Below are 17,802 nucleotides of genomic sequence, written 5' to 3'. Positions count from 1 at the left end.
TGGGATCACTTTCCCTGAAAGTGGCGAGTTTCTTTCTGCGCGGCTACAGCAAAACAAGCCGCGTGTGTTTATCTCGCAGCCGTTCACGTGTTTTCCAGGCGCGCTCCCGCGCTCTGTTGTGTTTTTGCGTTGCTAGGGGCGGAGCGAAACAGACCTGCCTCACTCTCCGTATTTTTACATCCCTGCTTACGTCTAACTGCACAATGTTCCGCATTCCCGAGCCCTCCCAGGCTGCGATCGTATATAAAGGGGCTGATGCAACGGCTCTCAGTGCTAGAACCCGCGTCCGACCTACAGCGGCCCCGCGAACGTGTGTCCCCGGCGCATTTAGGACCAAGCACAGGTAAATGAGCCACTTTCGCCAAACAAATAGCATTTCTCGCGGAACCAAAGTTTACACGTGGGGAACTTCCATCTGCGCTCGACATTTGAACCCTGGGCCGTTTGTAGCGCTCGTCCCGCGTCGCGTGCAGCGGTGCCGCTTCGCTGCCTGCTGCTGCCGTTCGTCCGCTGCCAAACCGCTATAGTATAATGTTACATTAATTCGCCGTATTCTTTTGTCTTTGCTTAGAGAGTTGCATGCGATATGTTGATGTTTCAAATCACAAATGTGCACACATAGCCCTGCGTTCTGCCCGCTAGCCGTAGGCTGCTACTCGGTGTTGTAACACACACACAGCGAGCGATGGATGGATAGAGGACCGATGCGATGGCAGGGGCAGCTGGGGGCATTTCGGCGGCCTTCGCTTTGTTTGTGACGGAAGGATGCGGCGGTCGCCCCCGGCTGCACTGCAGTGTGTGCCGCTCGTGTATGAACGTGTGTGGCACTAGTCAAGTTACTGACTTGTGAGAAAAAAAGGACGCGGATGTCGAGCGGCGACAGCCGAGGCGCAGCTGTCACTAACGTCGCGGGGGGTCCAGCGGCGCTTCTGCACGCGCTAGGTGATACATCGTCGCACTGATAAAACAATCGACGCGCTACTTATAATAACAGCAATATTGGGTGCGACTTGCAGCTTTTCGGTCAAAAAAATACTGAAAAAAAACATACTTAACGATGCGGAACTAAGCCTTAGGGGCCGCGTAACCAACGCGTGGCAATGGCACGTCCGTGGGAAGCAAAGAGAAACGCCTTCGCTGCGGACTGTACGTACCGACAGTGTGAATTCCTGTAAATATAATTTAAAAATGCATATGGCTGGGAAATCCTGGAACCGAAATTCCGTGAATTGCTTTACTTAGGACATTTTTTTTACGCTGTTTATCGTAATTCGTTTTTTAGACACTTCAGTCTGCTGTGCTTTACTTACTCTAGTTACTGTAGTAATCTTGTGGTGCATTTGCCATGGTCTCCAGGATTTACACTACAGCGGCTTAATTGGGGTGTTTGTCGACGGATAGGTGACACGCTGCACTTCTCTGAGTCTGATAGAATTTCTTTCTCTTACATTAAGATTGTGTGTGTGTGTGTGTGTGTGTGTGTGTGTGTGTGTGTGTGTGTCACTGTCACACAAAAGAGGTCCCATCATCTTCATTTCTTTCAACTTGTGTTCCGTACATGCCATGCAGGTCACTTACCTGTCACACAAGTAACCCCAGCACTAGCTGTCACTATGAATTCAAGTTATGTCACTGTAAATAATACATTATAATGAAAGCTGAGTCAACAATTGTGCATGTGTGTGGCAGGGGGTTCTTTCTCAGGCACTTGGCCTTGATCTGCTTGTTGTAGCGGTATCTGTGCAATTGTCATATCTACTGTGGCAACCCAGGAAAGGGGATCTGACTGGCATTGCTGATATTTTGACCCCACCGCATGGGATCTTTAAAAGCATACTTCCTCATATACTGGATGGCACTGGAGATTAAGGGACATGCACTGGCAAGGCAAGCGCTTGGAAAATATAGGGAGGGGGACTCCATATCTTAAATAGAAATGCTTTCCAGATATGTAGCATGGACCTCTGGAGACTGGACATCTAATCCATGTCCACAAGTCATAGCCACTCCATAGCTTTAGTCTGCTTTCTGCTGTGGGTACCAGATTTCACAGAGGAGTTATGGAGCTCCACAAAGGTTAAGATGTTGTGCAGAAGTGAACCAAGTTTGATAAGGCTGTTGGATAATAAAGTTGTGTGGCTATTTTTCTCCTCCCTCATGTATTGCTTCCAGATGTTTGTTTAGAGGAACTTTGGGAAGGAACTCATTGAGTTCACTTTTGAGTAATTTGTTCTCCCGTTTATTCAGACATTCACCCTGATGTGAAGGACATGCCAAGACATGCAGTGTCACTCTCTCAGGACTTGGCTGTGACCTGATTACTAAATAGTGATAAAATGGTGAAATATATTTCTATTACAGGTATAATCCTTCATGTATGCCTGTCAAACATGCATGACTGAAAGGAACCACACAAACTGGTGAATACTTTAGGGAGGGGGAATGAAACTTTATTAAAGAGACATCTTGTATAAAGTTTCCACTATCCCCTGGAAGGCAGATGCATTACAGATTCAAGTACAAAAATCGTGAGGCATCGCCTTTCCATTTTATAATGCCGCTTTCCCCTGAGACAGATTTCAGAAGTATTACAAATGGATGCGAAAGCTGCAGTCCAACTCTTAGATGTGTAGTGAGCAAAACTGCTTTTTGGTTAACTTTTGCCTATATACATGTTGTCCAGCTTATACATGCATTGGAAAATAATTGATCTAGAAATTCCAGTTCAGCTTTTCAGTGTACTTGTGGCCAATGCATGGAACTTGCTGAGAATAAGATGGCATGGAACAAATTTGTAAAGATTGTGCTGCTTGACAAATTTTTCTCCTTGTAACAAAAATACTGATATGGGAGGACATGGAACTACACTGAAGAAAATGCTGACCAGCTTGTTTATTGTTGAAGATTAAACCATGGTGGTACTGTGATGTTGTGAGGACCTCAATGCCTGTTCCTTCAAAGTACAAGGCTTTGTACTTGTTTACAGTGCACTGTTCGGTTTGAAGGGTGTTTATGGGCTTTTACTGGAAACAAGGTGCCTTCATTGCCCTGGTGGTTTGATGGGAGTTTGTGCTGCTTCAACTGGAACTGACTTCCCACACACACACACACCTCTGAGAGCATAGCTGGTGTGGTGCAGAATGAGAAACTAGCTATTAGATCAAAAAGAGGACTTTCACAACTTTGTCCTTGTCAGTGTCAGCTGTCTGACTTGAGTCAAATCTATGTTTTCCAGTCTCCAGCCATGGCCACTTTATACCTGCAGGACACTCTGTGGAGTTCCTTTGGAATGCCAAGTACAGTGACACACAATAGTTGAAGACGTCTTAGGATTTAGCAAGGCCTCTGGACTCCCTTAAGATCTGGGTTGGATTTGGACACATGATGCAGACCTTGAGTAAAACTGAGTCATACCCACAGACATTCCAGGACTTAAGGTTGTATTTCTCCCAGTTTGTGGGACTGTAGGGGCTCAGTACAGGGAGGGACTTGCAAAATTTTGGTGTTGAGAGGAGCTTGTAAAGTCGCATTAATTCTTTCTTTTGCTCTGCAGTGTGTAAGGAAATATGCTCTGTTTAGAGTTAATGGCAAGCAGTTCTGCTTTAGTTGAGTTTTAAACCACTGCTATCCAGTTGTACATGCTTGTATCCCAGTACCCAGGCATTTTTGTTGGTCAAACTCAGTGCAGATACTTGGCCAACTATGACAATGTAGTGTGGGAAGCTGCATCTCCAGAGCAAGGTGGTCTGGAGAAAACATCAGCTGGCAGTGAAAACAATGCAGTGTTTTCTCTGGCAACATGTAGCTTCGGGCATATATAATTACAGACAATTGATTCACACACGGCGCAGTGGGTTGGACCGCAGTCCTGCTCTCCGGTGGGTCTGGGGTTCGAGTCCCGCTTGGGGTGCCTTGCGATGGACTGGCGTCCCGTCCTGGGTGTGTCCCCTCCCCCTCCGGCCTTACGCCCTGTGTTGCCGGGTAGGCTCCGGTTCCCCGTGACCCCGTAAGGGACAAGCGGTTCTGAAAGTGTGTGTGTGTGTGTGTGTGTGTGTGTGTGTGTGTGATTCACACACACATATTTTGAACATCTGCTAGTCCATACAACTTAAGATGTCTAATGTGGGGTTTCTTATTAAAACGAAGCAAGGCTTCTGCAAGTGTGGCACCCTTGTTCTGTGGATAAAATTCGTTTGGAAAAGGGGAACTTGAGGTTTTGATGCCACAAGCTTCGAGTGCTGCGCAGACAACAGGATGTTTGTAGCAGTTTTTAGGGTCCTGCTGCCAAGGCACAGGAGCTAGGAGAACCTCAATGAGATTACCAACTGATGGTGTACAACTGAAATGGTGTGCAGAACACTTCGCGGCATGAAAACCCCTAGAAAGCTGGACCTTAGGAACAAATGCCTCCCGAACTCAGGGGAAAAAAAATCTCAACTCTGCAAAGACAAGTGCATCTGGACTTGGTTGTAACGGCATAAAGTCAGTTTGAAATGCACTCAGTGTTTGAATCATGCCATCATTGACGATACCTTGGTTTTTGGTATCCCTTAGACATATTTTGCTTATTCTCCAGAGTACTTTTGCTTCTATTGAATAACTTATTTCATGTAATGTGGGAATAGTTTTTCTTGTTTCGGTTTAAAAAAGGGACACCCTGAGAGGGGCCTCAATACAGTTCACAGCATTTGTTTTCAATTTTTTCCCCAGTTTTAAGTCGTTTGTCTTCTGCCTCCCCCTCCCTGCAGCAAGCTTTGTTTCTGCTTTCTGTAACTTGCTTTTGCTTTAATGGCATTGTGTGCATAGGTACCATGTGGTGCTAGAAACTGCTCTTTTCTTGTATTTGTATTACTTGTCATTTTAGCCAGGAGGAATCAATGCTTTGACTTGTGCACAGTAAAGACATAATCCTTATGCCAGTCATCATGACTGTCTCTAGGGGTCACCAGGCAATGAGTGAACTCAGTAAGTTCTACACATGTCAGACAAGTTTCTTCTGAGTATTCACCTTCCTAGCACTGTACAGTGTGAGAAGCATAATGGTACAACAATGCTCTGCCATTTGCCTTGTCTTATCCCACGGGTGCCAAACTGTGGACAGTGCAGGGTTAGGGCTGGCTTCAGACAGTTTAGAAAGTGAATATTAAATGTGGTTTTCATGTTTTGCAGCATCGCTTGTATCTGTGTTGGACATGATGCCAGGACAAATACCAGAACCATCCCTAGCACCTGGTGCCCTCCCCAGCCTCGGCCCTCTACCTGGAGTCCCCAGCACCACTCTGACAGAGCAGCTCCGCTTGGCTGACCTGCACACCCTGGGGGCCATGATTTCGCCTCTTCATTTCCTAGGAAGGCTGGGAAAACGGCCTGCCCCTTTAAAGGAGGAGGTGAGAACCAGGTTCAAGGTGTAGACAGCATGTCTTAAGCACAGGCTGTATTAATAACTTCCTTTTTTATCATAATTGCTTTCAGAATATTTCTTCAGTTTCACAGCAGTGAATCTTTTCTTGGTTTTCCTTGTCTCGTTTTACAAATTTAAAATCGAAAGGTTACTGCATGACTCAACAGGAAATATGCCCAGTGGTTTTTTGCTAGGCCCTACAGAAGTTCAGTATACTCTACTCATTTATAGATCCCACTGCTGACATGCTGGGGTTTTTCCAGGCATATGTTGTCTCTAACATTATGGGAGCAGAATATTGGAAAATACAAAGTCATTTCTCCAAGCCCAAATTTGTACATATTACAAAATATACTGTCATTTAATTTCAGAATATCTCACAAATAGGGCTATGTTATACATATGGCTTTCTCTGAATATTACACATTTTAGATACTCGGGAGCCTAGGAAGTGCCTGCTTATTTTGCTTACCTCCAAAAAAATATTTCTTCAGTGTGTGTATGTATATATACTTTTTTTTTTTTTTTTTTTTTTTGTAAATGTTTTCTGTTTTAGGGCTTTAAAACTTTTTGAATCAGTATATGCTTCTGGGAAAACCACTAAATTATTCACTTCCTCCTACAGATTAATGAGGATGAAGAGAGGAGGAAACGAAGGCGAGAGAAAAACAAGGTGGCAGCAGCACGATGTCGAAACAAGAAGAAGGAAAGGACAGACTTCCTGCAAAAGGTGAATTTGCAGGGAAAGGAGTTGATTTCTATGCATGCAGTAGCTGGATGATAAAGAAGATGACTCCAGCTCCAGGTTTCCCATTTTTTAGATGTCAGCAATGAGCAGTAATTGGCAGCATAGTTGAGGACCTATATTTGTAGCCAAAATATTGCTGGGCTTTACTGTTGTATACTATATTAGGCCTTTGCCTTTAACCAAATGACCACTTTAAACAAATCTGAAATGGTGTCACAACAAAAACAAAACAAAATTAAAATTTTATTTGTAGCGTTACAGTTTTAGCTATGCAGATAAAAATGACAGGGTACGTTAGAGTTTTAGCCCGTAATGGAATTTTGTGCAGAAAAAATGCCAGAAAATGGTGCGATATGAATAACGAGGCCTCAGTTTGACACAATGTATGAAAGTCATTGTGAAACGGAGCATTAGAACAGGGTGCTGCAGTTCCTTGCCGAGTGAGGCATCTTTTGTAATGCTGTAGGTTGCATTTGTGTATGTACATCCTGCATTCTTAGCTCCTGTACAGTGAAACAGTAGGAGCCAAGTTTGTCTACATTCCCTTACTAATTATGAGGAAACTCTATTCATGTTGAATAGTTTTAAACCTTCAGTACTGTTTTCTTTGTTCTCATGTCCTGTCAGTTACAGTATACATGATACTTGAATGACAGTTGGGATATGTAATGGTGGCTTTGCAGGAGCGATATTAACAATAACCATATCACCCCCATGTCCTGTTCGCCAGGAGTCGGAACGCTTGGAGCTGCTGAACGCAGAACTCAAAGCTACGATTGAGGAGCTGAAGCAAGAGCGACAACAGCTTATCGTCATGCTCAACCGCCATAGACCCTCTTGCATTGTTCGCACTGATAGCGTCAAGACACCTGAAAGTGAGGCGAACCCGCTACTTGAGCAGCTGGGAACAAAGTGAGGGAGCTTGGCTCTTGGCTACAGTTGCCACATCAAGTGTTTACCGCACAACGGCAGATGGCCAGCAGCACTTGGACTCTTCTGGCTGGAAAGATCTGGGGCGTGGTGGCCTCATTTATCTAGGGTCACTCAACATGATAGGGAATTGGCCATCCAGCGTGACTGATTCCTGGTATTGTTGCCCATTACCCTGTATTAACTGCTGCCATTGTAAGCAAGCAAATGCTATGGAAATGAGCCACAGCAAACTGAACGACACTACGTCACTCTGGCCAGTCTGTCACATATATTCTATTTGACTTGTCACTGTATTTGTCAGTGTGCAGGCCAGATTAAACCATCACAGTATTTAAAAATGCTATATATTCTACCCTGAGGGTGGCAGTGCTCATTTTTTTTAAAATTGTGATGCAGGCATCACACAAAAGCACATATGGATTGTTTACAGTCATACAATTTTTGTTATTCTCTTGGTTATATCCACTTTTGCATTGTATTTTTATATATATTAAAAACCTATAAAGTGTATAGATGTGATCACTAGATGTGATGAATTGTATATTACTTTTATATTTTGCCAGTGTTGCTTTCTTTTGCAATTTGAGGGCTGTTTGGGGGGGGACTAGAAGTTTCCATTCCTGGTTGAGTGGGTTTTATCAGTTTTGCACCATTAATATGCATGTATTACTCTGTTCCCAACAATTAAAACCAATTTCAAAAAAATTTCTTTTTCCTCCTTTAGCTGCATGGTACATAGCGATCATTTTCTGGATGGGATAAAATTGCCTAGAGCAGTGGCTCTCAATCATGCCTTTCATACCTCTCTATACTGGTTTTGCCTGAAATTAGCTCTTTTCTTTACATTGACACCAGTGAAGGTAACCATGCAGTTGAATTTTAAAAACCATTACATACAGTGCTACACCAGGCCCGTGAACCATTACCCTTGCATGTCTAAGTGTACAGCTGTTTCCCTAAAGTGTTAACTAATGTTTCATAAATGAGGATGATTCCATGTTTAATATTGCAACATTCTTTCAGTCTCAGGGTTGGTCTGTATTTTTCAGCCAGCTGTTTTTGCAACATGGTGTTAAGTAATTCCTTCTAATGCTTGCAGTTATAGGGGGCGCGGTGGCACAGTGGGTTGGACCAGGTCCTGCTCTCTGGTGGGTCTGGGGGTTCGAGTCCCGCTTGGGGTGCCTTGCGACGGACTGGTGTCCCGTCCCGGGCGTGTCCCCTCCCCCTCTGGCCTTACGCCCTGTGTTGCTGGGTAGGCTGCAGTTCAGAAAGTGTGTGTGTGTGTGTGTGTGTACGTGCTTGCAGTTATATTGATGCCCTCTGGTGGCAGCACTACACAAGGGTTTTAAACTTAAATGTCACATGTAGTTTTTTTTTTTTTTTTTTTTTTTTTTTTCCTTCCAGAAATCCAGATCCACCACCATTTCAAGGTACTGGAATACTAAAACTAAAGTTTTTTTTTTTTTTTTCTTGGGTGTACTGTGCTGACTTCACATTTTCACTAACTTCTAACAATATGGTGCTATTAAGAGCATCAAGACCAATAAAGCAAAGAAAAGATGGTTAAACCTGCCCAACTTGGAAATAGTGTGTAGCAGGACAGAATTAATTCGGTCATCTTTCAGCACATGTTGTATTGAAATTGTGTCATAAACATCTCAATTCAACTCTGCACAGATAATTTGATCATTTGATTGTCAGTTGCAGTTCTAGTCACTTAGTCCAATACCACAATTACAAGTAGCTGCAAACAGAATCAGAAAACAGAACTGACAAGTCCCTCATTCACTCTACATCATACTCAACTAACAAACTGAAACTCCTGAAGAAACAGCAGGGGATCTAGTGTACTTGACTAGTACAACCAGTTTTTCCTTTCATTTCTTTAGACACTCTGGAGCAGCAATGCTCAGGCTCTGATATCTGATAATCTCATTTCTTCCAGGTTCTCAGTATGGCTAGATTTATAGTCACTCAGTACAGATCCAATTACATTCTGGAAAATCATCACTCTCAGGTCACAATGACTCAAGTTGTTGCCATCTTGCTTGAGATCTTCTAGGGAAATGCATAGGTTAACAACCACTAACTTAGCACTGCACTTAAATGTCACAACATATTCCTGGAGATTAATCACTTTTGTGGGGACCCAGCCAGGAACTTCGCTTCCATTCCAACCATCAACATTGGCTAGTATCTTTAAAAAGGCAACTTGACTCTCCAGAGACATTTACATCTGTCTGGAGATGGTCTCCGTGTAACTTTTTGTTTTTTTCAATTAGTGGATAACATGCTTAAGAACATTTGTCCCAATGATGGTTTCATTCACTTGTCTGGGAAAGTTTAGATTGGCACTAGCTTTTTGCATTTCAAGATTTCATTGGTAAGATCATATTTAGTTTGGTTTAACTTGCTTTCCTTCATAGCTAATGAGTACTTTAAGTGGCCCTTCTTGATAATTGAGCAATGATACCCCTTTCACACAGCTTTTGTTTGGTAGACTCCCCAAGGGTACAAGCCATTAAGCCACTATCAATACCTTTTTGTTGTATAGAACCGTGAAGTTACAGGAGCATGAAAGAAGTCCTCATTAACTGCTATCCTGTATGTTCATTAATTGATTACACTTGGGTTGTCATTGCACTTCTCTTGGTAGGAAGATTCTAACTTATGGTCAAGAGGATACACATGTCTTGCAGCACTTACCCCCCCCCCCCCCCCCCCCAACAGTAGAGCTAGTTTGAAGGCCTATGCTTATTTTGGGACATGTACCCTATTCTTGCTTCAGAGACTATAACTTATAATTGTTCTTTTACTCACAGGCTTATGTGTGTAATCTGCACTATTGTGCCGAAGACACTGGCACTTGAAACAAAGGCCATCATTCAAACAGAGAGCCCTCATGGAATGGTTAACAACACAAGGGAAAAAAAGAGGTCACTTTTGTTGCCTTGGGTCCAGATTATGGCACTGGGTTTGTGAAACTGTTGTTTAAGGAGCTGTTCCAACTGGTTAACCACTCTGACTGTGGATGGCTACTCACTGTTACTCCCATTGTGAGGAGCAGAAGTAGTAAAACCTTCACTGTCCTCTTCATCATGTTGAGGATTCTTTGATACCTGGAGGGTGTTATGTGCACTCTATTGAATTACACATTTGTCACACTGGTAACTGTTAATCTCTTCTTCACCAGTCCTTCATTCCGTCTGGATCTGCAGTAAAACATTGCACCTAATTCACTGCTGGGGCAGTGCTTAAACATCATGGCAGGCTCACGGCAGTCTATCATTCTCTCATTCTTGCTTGCCTCTGTCAGCATTTGGGTACCAAGTCAGCAGCATTATTGAGGCAGACCCAATAATTTAAGCAACCTTCTCTGTGATACAGCGCATAGCATAAAAATCTAATGGCATATTGAAGGACAAAGCCTCTCCGTAATGCTGCTTGAGGATGTCAGAAATATTTCATGATTTCTGACATAGAAAAAAACACATACTTTCAACTTGCAACCTGATGTCACTGAATGTGGTTTTACCAAAGCCCATTTCAGGCCTTTCTGACTAAACAGATGCTTACTAAAATCGAATGAGAGAAAAAAAAAAAGAGAGAGGGTTAGCATGAAAGTAATAACTCATCAGGGACATAACGAAGTTTTTCTCAGTGCATGCACATGCTCACAGAGGCAAAGAAAGCAGAAGTAGAGTGAGCCAAGGTCCTTCATGCGATACAGTCTGCTATGGCACAAGATTCAGACAACAACACAACTTACAGCAAACCCCCTTCCCTGGGTGGCAAACAGGTAAAAATGCTCCTTTTGCAAGATGCTACTTTTTGCCAGTTTTCACCTGTTTTAGATATGTGGAGTGTAAAAGACTTCCTCATTACCAGCTTGACATACTGCAGAATAATTGACTAACTTTTCTCGATTATGTATTCTTGTAGAAATCCTCCCATTTTCTGCGGTGTGTAAACTGTTCTCTGCTCAGTGTACGGTACTCTCGGGTTGCGCACATTGGAGACTTTGTGCTCTTCGGTGAGTCCCCCACACGTTCATGTGAGATGCTTCCGTGGCAGTCGGGTTTTGTGGTTTGCTCTTTTGTACTGATCAAAATGAGAACCCAAAATCATAAGTTGTGTATACACTCAGGTGAGGTGGGATGGGTGGCTAAAGCTGGCAAAAATGAGATGGGTGTTAAGCTACAGCCAAACTTGTAAGACCTGCAGATACAGAACGCTCCTAGAAGCCAGCTTTTCAAAAGAGAACAACATATGAGTGATGGTCACTTTGTGAGCAGTTACAGACAGGTAGCATCATGGCTCATGAGTCATAACTTCTATCTCCATCTTGGGCTAGAAAAGGTACAAACATGGAGAGACTGGGTGCTATTGTTCAACAAACTGACATTAAGATGGAGTGCATAATACCAACACCTATTTTTCACTCCAATTCGCTGCCTCTGTAATGAGCAGCTGTGAAATCAGCTAACATTAAGTGCCATATACAGTATGAATAGGAGGAAAAAATTAAATTATTCAGATGGTGAGGATAATGACAAAAAATTGTACGGCCATCAGAATGAGAAATTATGAAAATGACACAACTGTCTTTTGTACCAGCTGATATTTCGTATGCAGAAGTGACTGAAACTCACAGAGGGTCCAAAGGGTCCGCAGATCATTATGAATTCATCTTTGAAGTGATGCAAAATCACCATATCCTTCCCCTTGAGAAGCCAGATTCAGGGTGCCACTTTCACTGAGCTTGAAGAAATTATCTGGTGAGATCATGGTCATAGACGCCGCAGTGGTTTACAAAATAGTGGAATATTTTTTCCAGCACGGAACATGAGGGCAGCCAGGGGTCCTGCTGTACAAAGGGACTAGTCAGATGAAAAAAGAAGCACTGGTCTCTTTCTTCAGATTTACATTTAGTAACAAAGATATCGCTTACAGGTGTCTGGGGTCTCACTAGAAAAACTTTTGAATGTATGGATTTGATGTTTTCTTGAAAATTCTATTTCTGTTCAGAAAAATGCATTTGTCTGACAGCTTCCTCCAAAGCAGCCTATAATGTTAAGCTGCTCACAATTATTTACTCATTTTAGGTGGGTAACTTTAAGGTAAGTACCTTGCCCAAGGGTATTATAGCTGGAGGTGGGATTTGAACCTGAGACTTTTTGGGTCCAGCTCTAACAACTGGAAATAAGGTTAAAAACATGACAACTGCCAAGAGGAGATTTGCTAACACATTCCCCCCTTTCATAACAAAGAGAAAAATAAAACAAAGCAAAAAGAGGGGTGGATGATCAGGACAGAGGAGGAGAGTAGAAAAGATTTCAATACTCAATATGAAATATAAATAAAAAATGGAGGAGGAATATATCAGTCTTGAGCCTACTTACTGTTCCAGTTATTATTCTGCTTGTCTAAACAAAACTGTTTATGACTAGCTGTATAATTTTCAATCATAAGACAATGGACTATGTCTCGAAGTGAGGAAACACAAGTTCTTTTCCAGCTCCTTGCTCATAATGTACCTGTCATGTCAATAGCAACTTACAAACTCTTGAGATGATTGCTTGCATCTGTAAATTATAATGCATTTTAAAAAAAATTACCAGTTCATGTTTTGGTTTATTTTAAATCAGTCTAATTTTCTGGACTGTAGTAAGGAGCTTGTCACCAAACACACAACATAATAGCACAGCACCATGAAATAAGTACATACAATGTAGCACTGAAATTTAACAACATTCACTTGCTGTCACTGGCTTGGTTACACTCAGATGTTATATGTCGTGTATGCAGTACATTGTTTAATCACGTCCTCTATGGTTCCACTTAAAGGAACAACCTTCTGCTGACAGTAAAAAAAGTAAAATTTAAGTTGTTTCATGTGTCTTCCCTGAAGATATATAATTTGATCTTTTGCCCAAATTTAAGACATGGGCCATGTGGACCAACTCCAGCTCGGTATGTGTGGTGTTTGCATGGTCTCCCTGCGCTTGTGTGGGTATTTCCCGTGTGCTCTGGTTTCCTCCCACAGTCCAAAGATATGTGTTTTGTGTGAACTGGTGATTCTAAATTGTCTGTAGTGTGTGACTGTGTGACTGCATGTATGTGTGCCTCGCCGTGTCTGGACTGTGGCTTCAGACGTGGGTGTGAATCCAGCTCTGTCTGTGCGGAGTTTGTATGTTGTCCCTGTGTTTGCATGGGTTTCCTCTCCCAGTTCAAAAACCAAATGAACTCAGTGACTGAAATGCCTGCAGTGTGTGTGAGATCACCTTGTGTGGGACTAGTATCCCATCCAGGCTCTGCCCTGACTAGCTTAGCACTATGTGCTTCCAAGATAGACTCCTAACGATCATGACCTTGCACTGGACAAGCAGTTACTGAAAGTGAGTGTAAAATGAGCTTACCCATACAGCAATTTCAGACTCTGTACATAACTATTCTTTGTCACATATTTTCAAATGTGATAGTTGCACCTGTACTTTGAGATGGAATCAATTTGCTTATAATTCACATTATTGAAATCTAATGAAAATTTTATAAAATGAAGCCTATTGTCTATTCCTTATGACATCATTATTCAGATGTGGTCCTGGTTAAAGTCCTCTTGCTAGAATTTGAATTCATTCCTTGAAACAAATTGTCTGAAGCATAGCTTGCGCTCAAGTTATTATACAGGCTTACTGTCAGCGACACTTGCAGCACTTCAGAAGTTGGAAATAGCCATCAGTAAATACTGTACTTATTGACCCCAGCAGTTTAGTTTCCCTGCTTTTACATAGACATTTATATGAGCCTTTGTATTCCGGTTTACAGACACATTCTCTAAATTTGCGCTGTATGATTTGACCACTGGCTCCTGACCCGTTCCTCAGGACCCCTTGGATGATGCAAAGAAGGTTATGAGAAGGGAGAAGAACCGTGCTGCAGCCCAGAGAAGCAGGATGAAACAGATACAGAAGACAGATATCCTGCACATGGTGAGCCCTTCACTTTGCTTGTGATACCATCATGGGCAGTATGGCAGCATGGGGTCTACATCTCTCATCCTGCATAGGTGCTTGCCTGTACACTTATTTGCAGCAAAGCTAAGTCTCATATTTTCGACTGATTAAATTTCTTATACTGAAATCCCTGAAGTTACTTCCTCTGGCTAGATGCATGCATATTTGGAACAAGTACATAAAATTATTTGTGACAGTACTGCGATCAAGCATAGGTTGTATGTTTAAAGAAGTGTGGTAACATACATCTGGATTCTTCCATTTTGCAATCTTGAAACATACTTCTGGTTTACAGATGATTTTAACAACAAAGCACAATAATATGTAAAACTACCCTATTTGTCAGCATCACCGAATGTATGGACCCAGCCTTATACTGGTTGTGTCACTTCGTGCAGACCGAGGACCCGGGTGTGGACCCAATCGTGGGATCGTTTGCTGCGAAGGGTCTTGGGACAAGGCAGTACTCGTAGTCAGGGATAGGCGTGGCGAATCCAAGGCGCAGACGTTGTACGTGGGGAGAATCCGAGGACGTGGTCGATGAGGACGTTGCGAGGCCCGATGCTGTAGTAGAGTGGAAAAGGGACAAGGAGACGGGCAAGGGAACGAGGAGGGAGGTGGACGGGTGGAGAGCAGATAGGGCTCTGTGGAAGAGCCCTGATCACAGGAGGGACAGCTGTCGCAAAGAGATTCCACAACTGGAACATGGTAGAGCGGTGGTTTTTATAGCCAAGTGTTTCAACTGAAATCAGGTGCTTAACTGGAGTCTGGTGCTGCTGGTTGAGGTGCGAGCGTGTTCGTGACAGGTTGTGGACGTTCTAAGAACCAGTTTTAGTTCAAATACACTGTTCAGCAAACTACATACAAGAGTACATTCAAATACAAAGGCTTGGTTTCAGCTCCTAAGGTTACAGTAAATAAGTGCATGTGAAACTGCACAGCAACGTTCAGCCTCTTTCAACCATCGCTTCCGCAAGGCAGGTTGACACACAGGCCAAGGGTTTCGCTCTTATTCACCTCTACAGCTTTCGGCTGAAGTGTTAACAAGTAAAAAAATTAAAACGTGATCTCTCGTTATAATGCTGAGAACATGAACTATGTATTTCAGAAATTTTCTGTGTTAGCAAAAGACTATCATAGGTGCACATCTTAAACATAAAACAATTACAGACTTGGGGTTTTAGCTATTCCAATGGTCATTACTTATGTTAGCATGAAGAAGTCTTCTATACAACACAGTGGATGTAGAGTCAAAGGGAGACAAGAGTGCTGCCCTGTAATTGGCACTGAGCTTACTGTCCTTCACAGCTGACAAGCTAAGGGGAAGCACCCCAATTGTACCAAATTTCCAGAGACACCATCATTCAGCAAGTTACATGGTTTCCTATCTTTTTTAAACATTCCAACACAGCAGAGCAATAATGGTTGAATTATCGGTATATCTAATTTTAACAAATATTTTCTTTCCTTTTTAAATTAATTTCCAAATATGGGTGGTGTCATATGGCACTTATCTTGATAAACGTGTAATTTAAATATTTAAAAACTCACGTGAAAGTTGAGCTGGTACATGAGTGGAAGAAAGCAGCTCAAATGCTGTCTGGGATTTCCCCATCAACAGAAATCTTTCCACAGTGACTGAAAGTTTGATCTCAATGTGAGAGTCACTGCTGGTCACCCGATAACCTTGCAGCAAACATCTACGGGATCTGAGGAGAAGCAAAAAGCTCCAACAAGGAACAGCTGCTACATCAAGTCTAAACACTGAATGAAGACTGACTGTCAATGCTCACGCTTCTTTGCTGGTTTCAGTTTCATCGAAAACTTTTATGACCAAAAAGTCGTACTTTCCCTCATGTTGAAATGTTCAGGAGACACATTGGATTACTGTAATCTACCACTTACTGAGGGAATTGATTATGCTGCTTCTCCTCTAAGAAGGGTAAATGGTTGAGTTGTGAAAGACTTTAGATGGGCAAAATTAATATTGTAAAATAATAATAATAATAATAATAATAATAATAATAATAATAATAATAATCCTTCATTTTTAATTTGTACATTAAAGGCTAAGTTAATTATGGAGTAACTACATAACATTTGCTTATCCTGAAATATTCAGTTAAACACTCAGTACAGAATAAAGCAACCTATATGGTTGAGTTATTTCTCCATATGAAACACACACACACACACATTTTCAGAACCGCTTGTCCCATACGGGGTCACGGGGAACTGGAGCCTAACCCAGCAACTCAGGGCGTAAGGCTGAAGGGACACACCTAGGACGGGACGCCAGTCCGTCGCAAGGCACCCCAAGTAGGACTCGAACCCCAGACCCACTGGAGAGGAGGACTGTGGTCCAACCCACTGCGCCTCCGCACCCCCTTGCCATATGAAACATTGTTTTTTAAGTGTTGTACATACATATTTTCATTCAGATATCTAACCCTATTATAATAAAGTTTGCACTCCATTGTTCCTGTTTACTGAGCACAGTGCTATGAGATTGCATAGTTTGTTTATGTACCTCTACAAGTGAGCTATGGATGCTTATCTAAGGCTGCTCTGAATTGCTGAGGGTCAAGTTTGATATATGGAGTGTTTGTGTAGCAGAGATACAGTATCTGTGTAAAAGTGGAGAAATAAGTAGGCATGATCATAACTAATCAAAAAACTTATTTCTCTAATAACTGAAACAAAACTGATTCCTTTTTCTTGAATTTAAAAACTACTTACATGTACATGCATCACAAAGCACTAGAACACACAAAAGTGAGTTCATTTTTTAGGTAAAAGTGTGTGCGGCACCCTAATGCAATAAAGTATAATGCAGGACTTGTATAACTTGTTGAAAAGTATGACTGTGATCCTGGACATTACACATAGGTTGATCTCCTGGCTAAACTCACTGAGGACATGTCATTTCAGGAGAGCGAGAAGCTGGAGAGGGAGAACGCTGCTCTCCGGAGGGAGGTGATGCAGCTTACAGAGGAGGTCAAGTACTTGTCAATGGTGCTGAGCCACCACGAAGCCCTGTGCTCCGCTGTGGATCGTCCTTATTTGATCAACCACCACTCATCCCATCACAGGGGACTCTGTCTAGCACTTGTCACTCCATCCTTCTACCACCTTTAAGGACAAGCAGGCTTTACAGCACCATTCTCTCACCAAGACTTAACGGGGATTACCACATTCACAAATGGTGATTTGTACGTAGATGACATTGTGTCTCAGAGGGAACCGGGCCGTGGGTTCTAATATGACCCAGATCTGCATGTTACCTCATTGTTGACAGGGGTTTTACTTGGGTACACCAGTCTCCTCCCCACTGAGGACTTGCTGTTCTTAGTAACTGGAGATTCTGAATTGTTAATAATTATATAGACAGGCTAGTGATGAACTTAGATCATTTGCTTCCCCACATTTTACTGCTACCATACTGGAAATACATTTAATGAACTTATTAAATGAATAATTACTGATGCTTGAAAGACTCGTTTTTGCATGCCGTGGTCAGAAGCCAAAAGCGAAAACAAAGACACTGTACAAAATATGAATATTAAGTAAAAATTAAGCAAAGCAGTTGCTTTGCATCTTGTGAAAATGTGCATATATTAGTACACAGAATATTTGTTTTAAACTATTGCTCCATTGAAGTACAGATTACAGAAAAAAATAAAGTACAGACATCTTTTACAGCA

At 42.3% G+C, this 17,802-nt stretch overlaps 2 protein-coding genes across 2 annotated transcripts; both read left to right on the top strand.

The window, feature by feature from the left end:
* Positions 1 to 218: 218 nt before the first annotated feature.
* LOC108936725 (jun dimerization protein 2-like) lies at positions 219 to 7,787 on the top strand. The gene is made up of 4 exons (XM_018756265.1): positions 219 to 343; positions 5,170 to 5,387; positions 6,027 to 6,131; positions 6,880 to 7,787. Exons 1-4 carry the CDS (start codon positions 256 to 258, stop codon positions 7,063 to 7,065), a joined length of 597 nt encoding a protein of 198 aa, XP_018611781.1. The 5' UTR covers positions 219 to 255; the 3' UTR covers positions 7,066 to 7,787.
* A 3,031-nt stretch (positions 7,788 to 10,818) lies between these two features.
* On the top strand, positions 10,819 to 17,236 carry LOC108936660 (basic leucine zipper transcriptional factor ATF-like). The gene is made up of 3 exons (XM_018756171.1): positions 10,819 to 10,881; positions 13,970 to 14,074; positions 17,030 to 17,236. Exons 1-3 carry the CDS (start codon positions 10,819 to 10,821, stop codon positions 17,234 to 17,236), a joined length of 375 nt encoding a protein of 124 aa, XP_018611687.1.
* The last annotated feature ends 566 nt before the right edge of the window (positions 17,237 to 17,802 follow it).

The sequence above is a fragment of the Scleropages formosus genome, chromosome 3 (assembly GCF_900964775.1).
Source record: "Scleropages formosus chromosome 3, fSclFor1.1, whole genome shotgun sequence".
In the NCBI taxonomy this organism is placed as follows: Eukaryota; Metazoa; Chordata; class Actinopteri; order Osteoglossiformes; family Osteoglossidae; genus Scleropages; species Scleropages formosus.
Note: the sequence above shows the minus strand (reverse complement) of the source record. Positions and strands in the feature narration are given on the sequence as shown.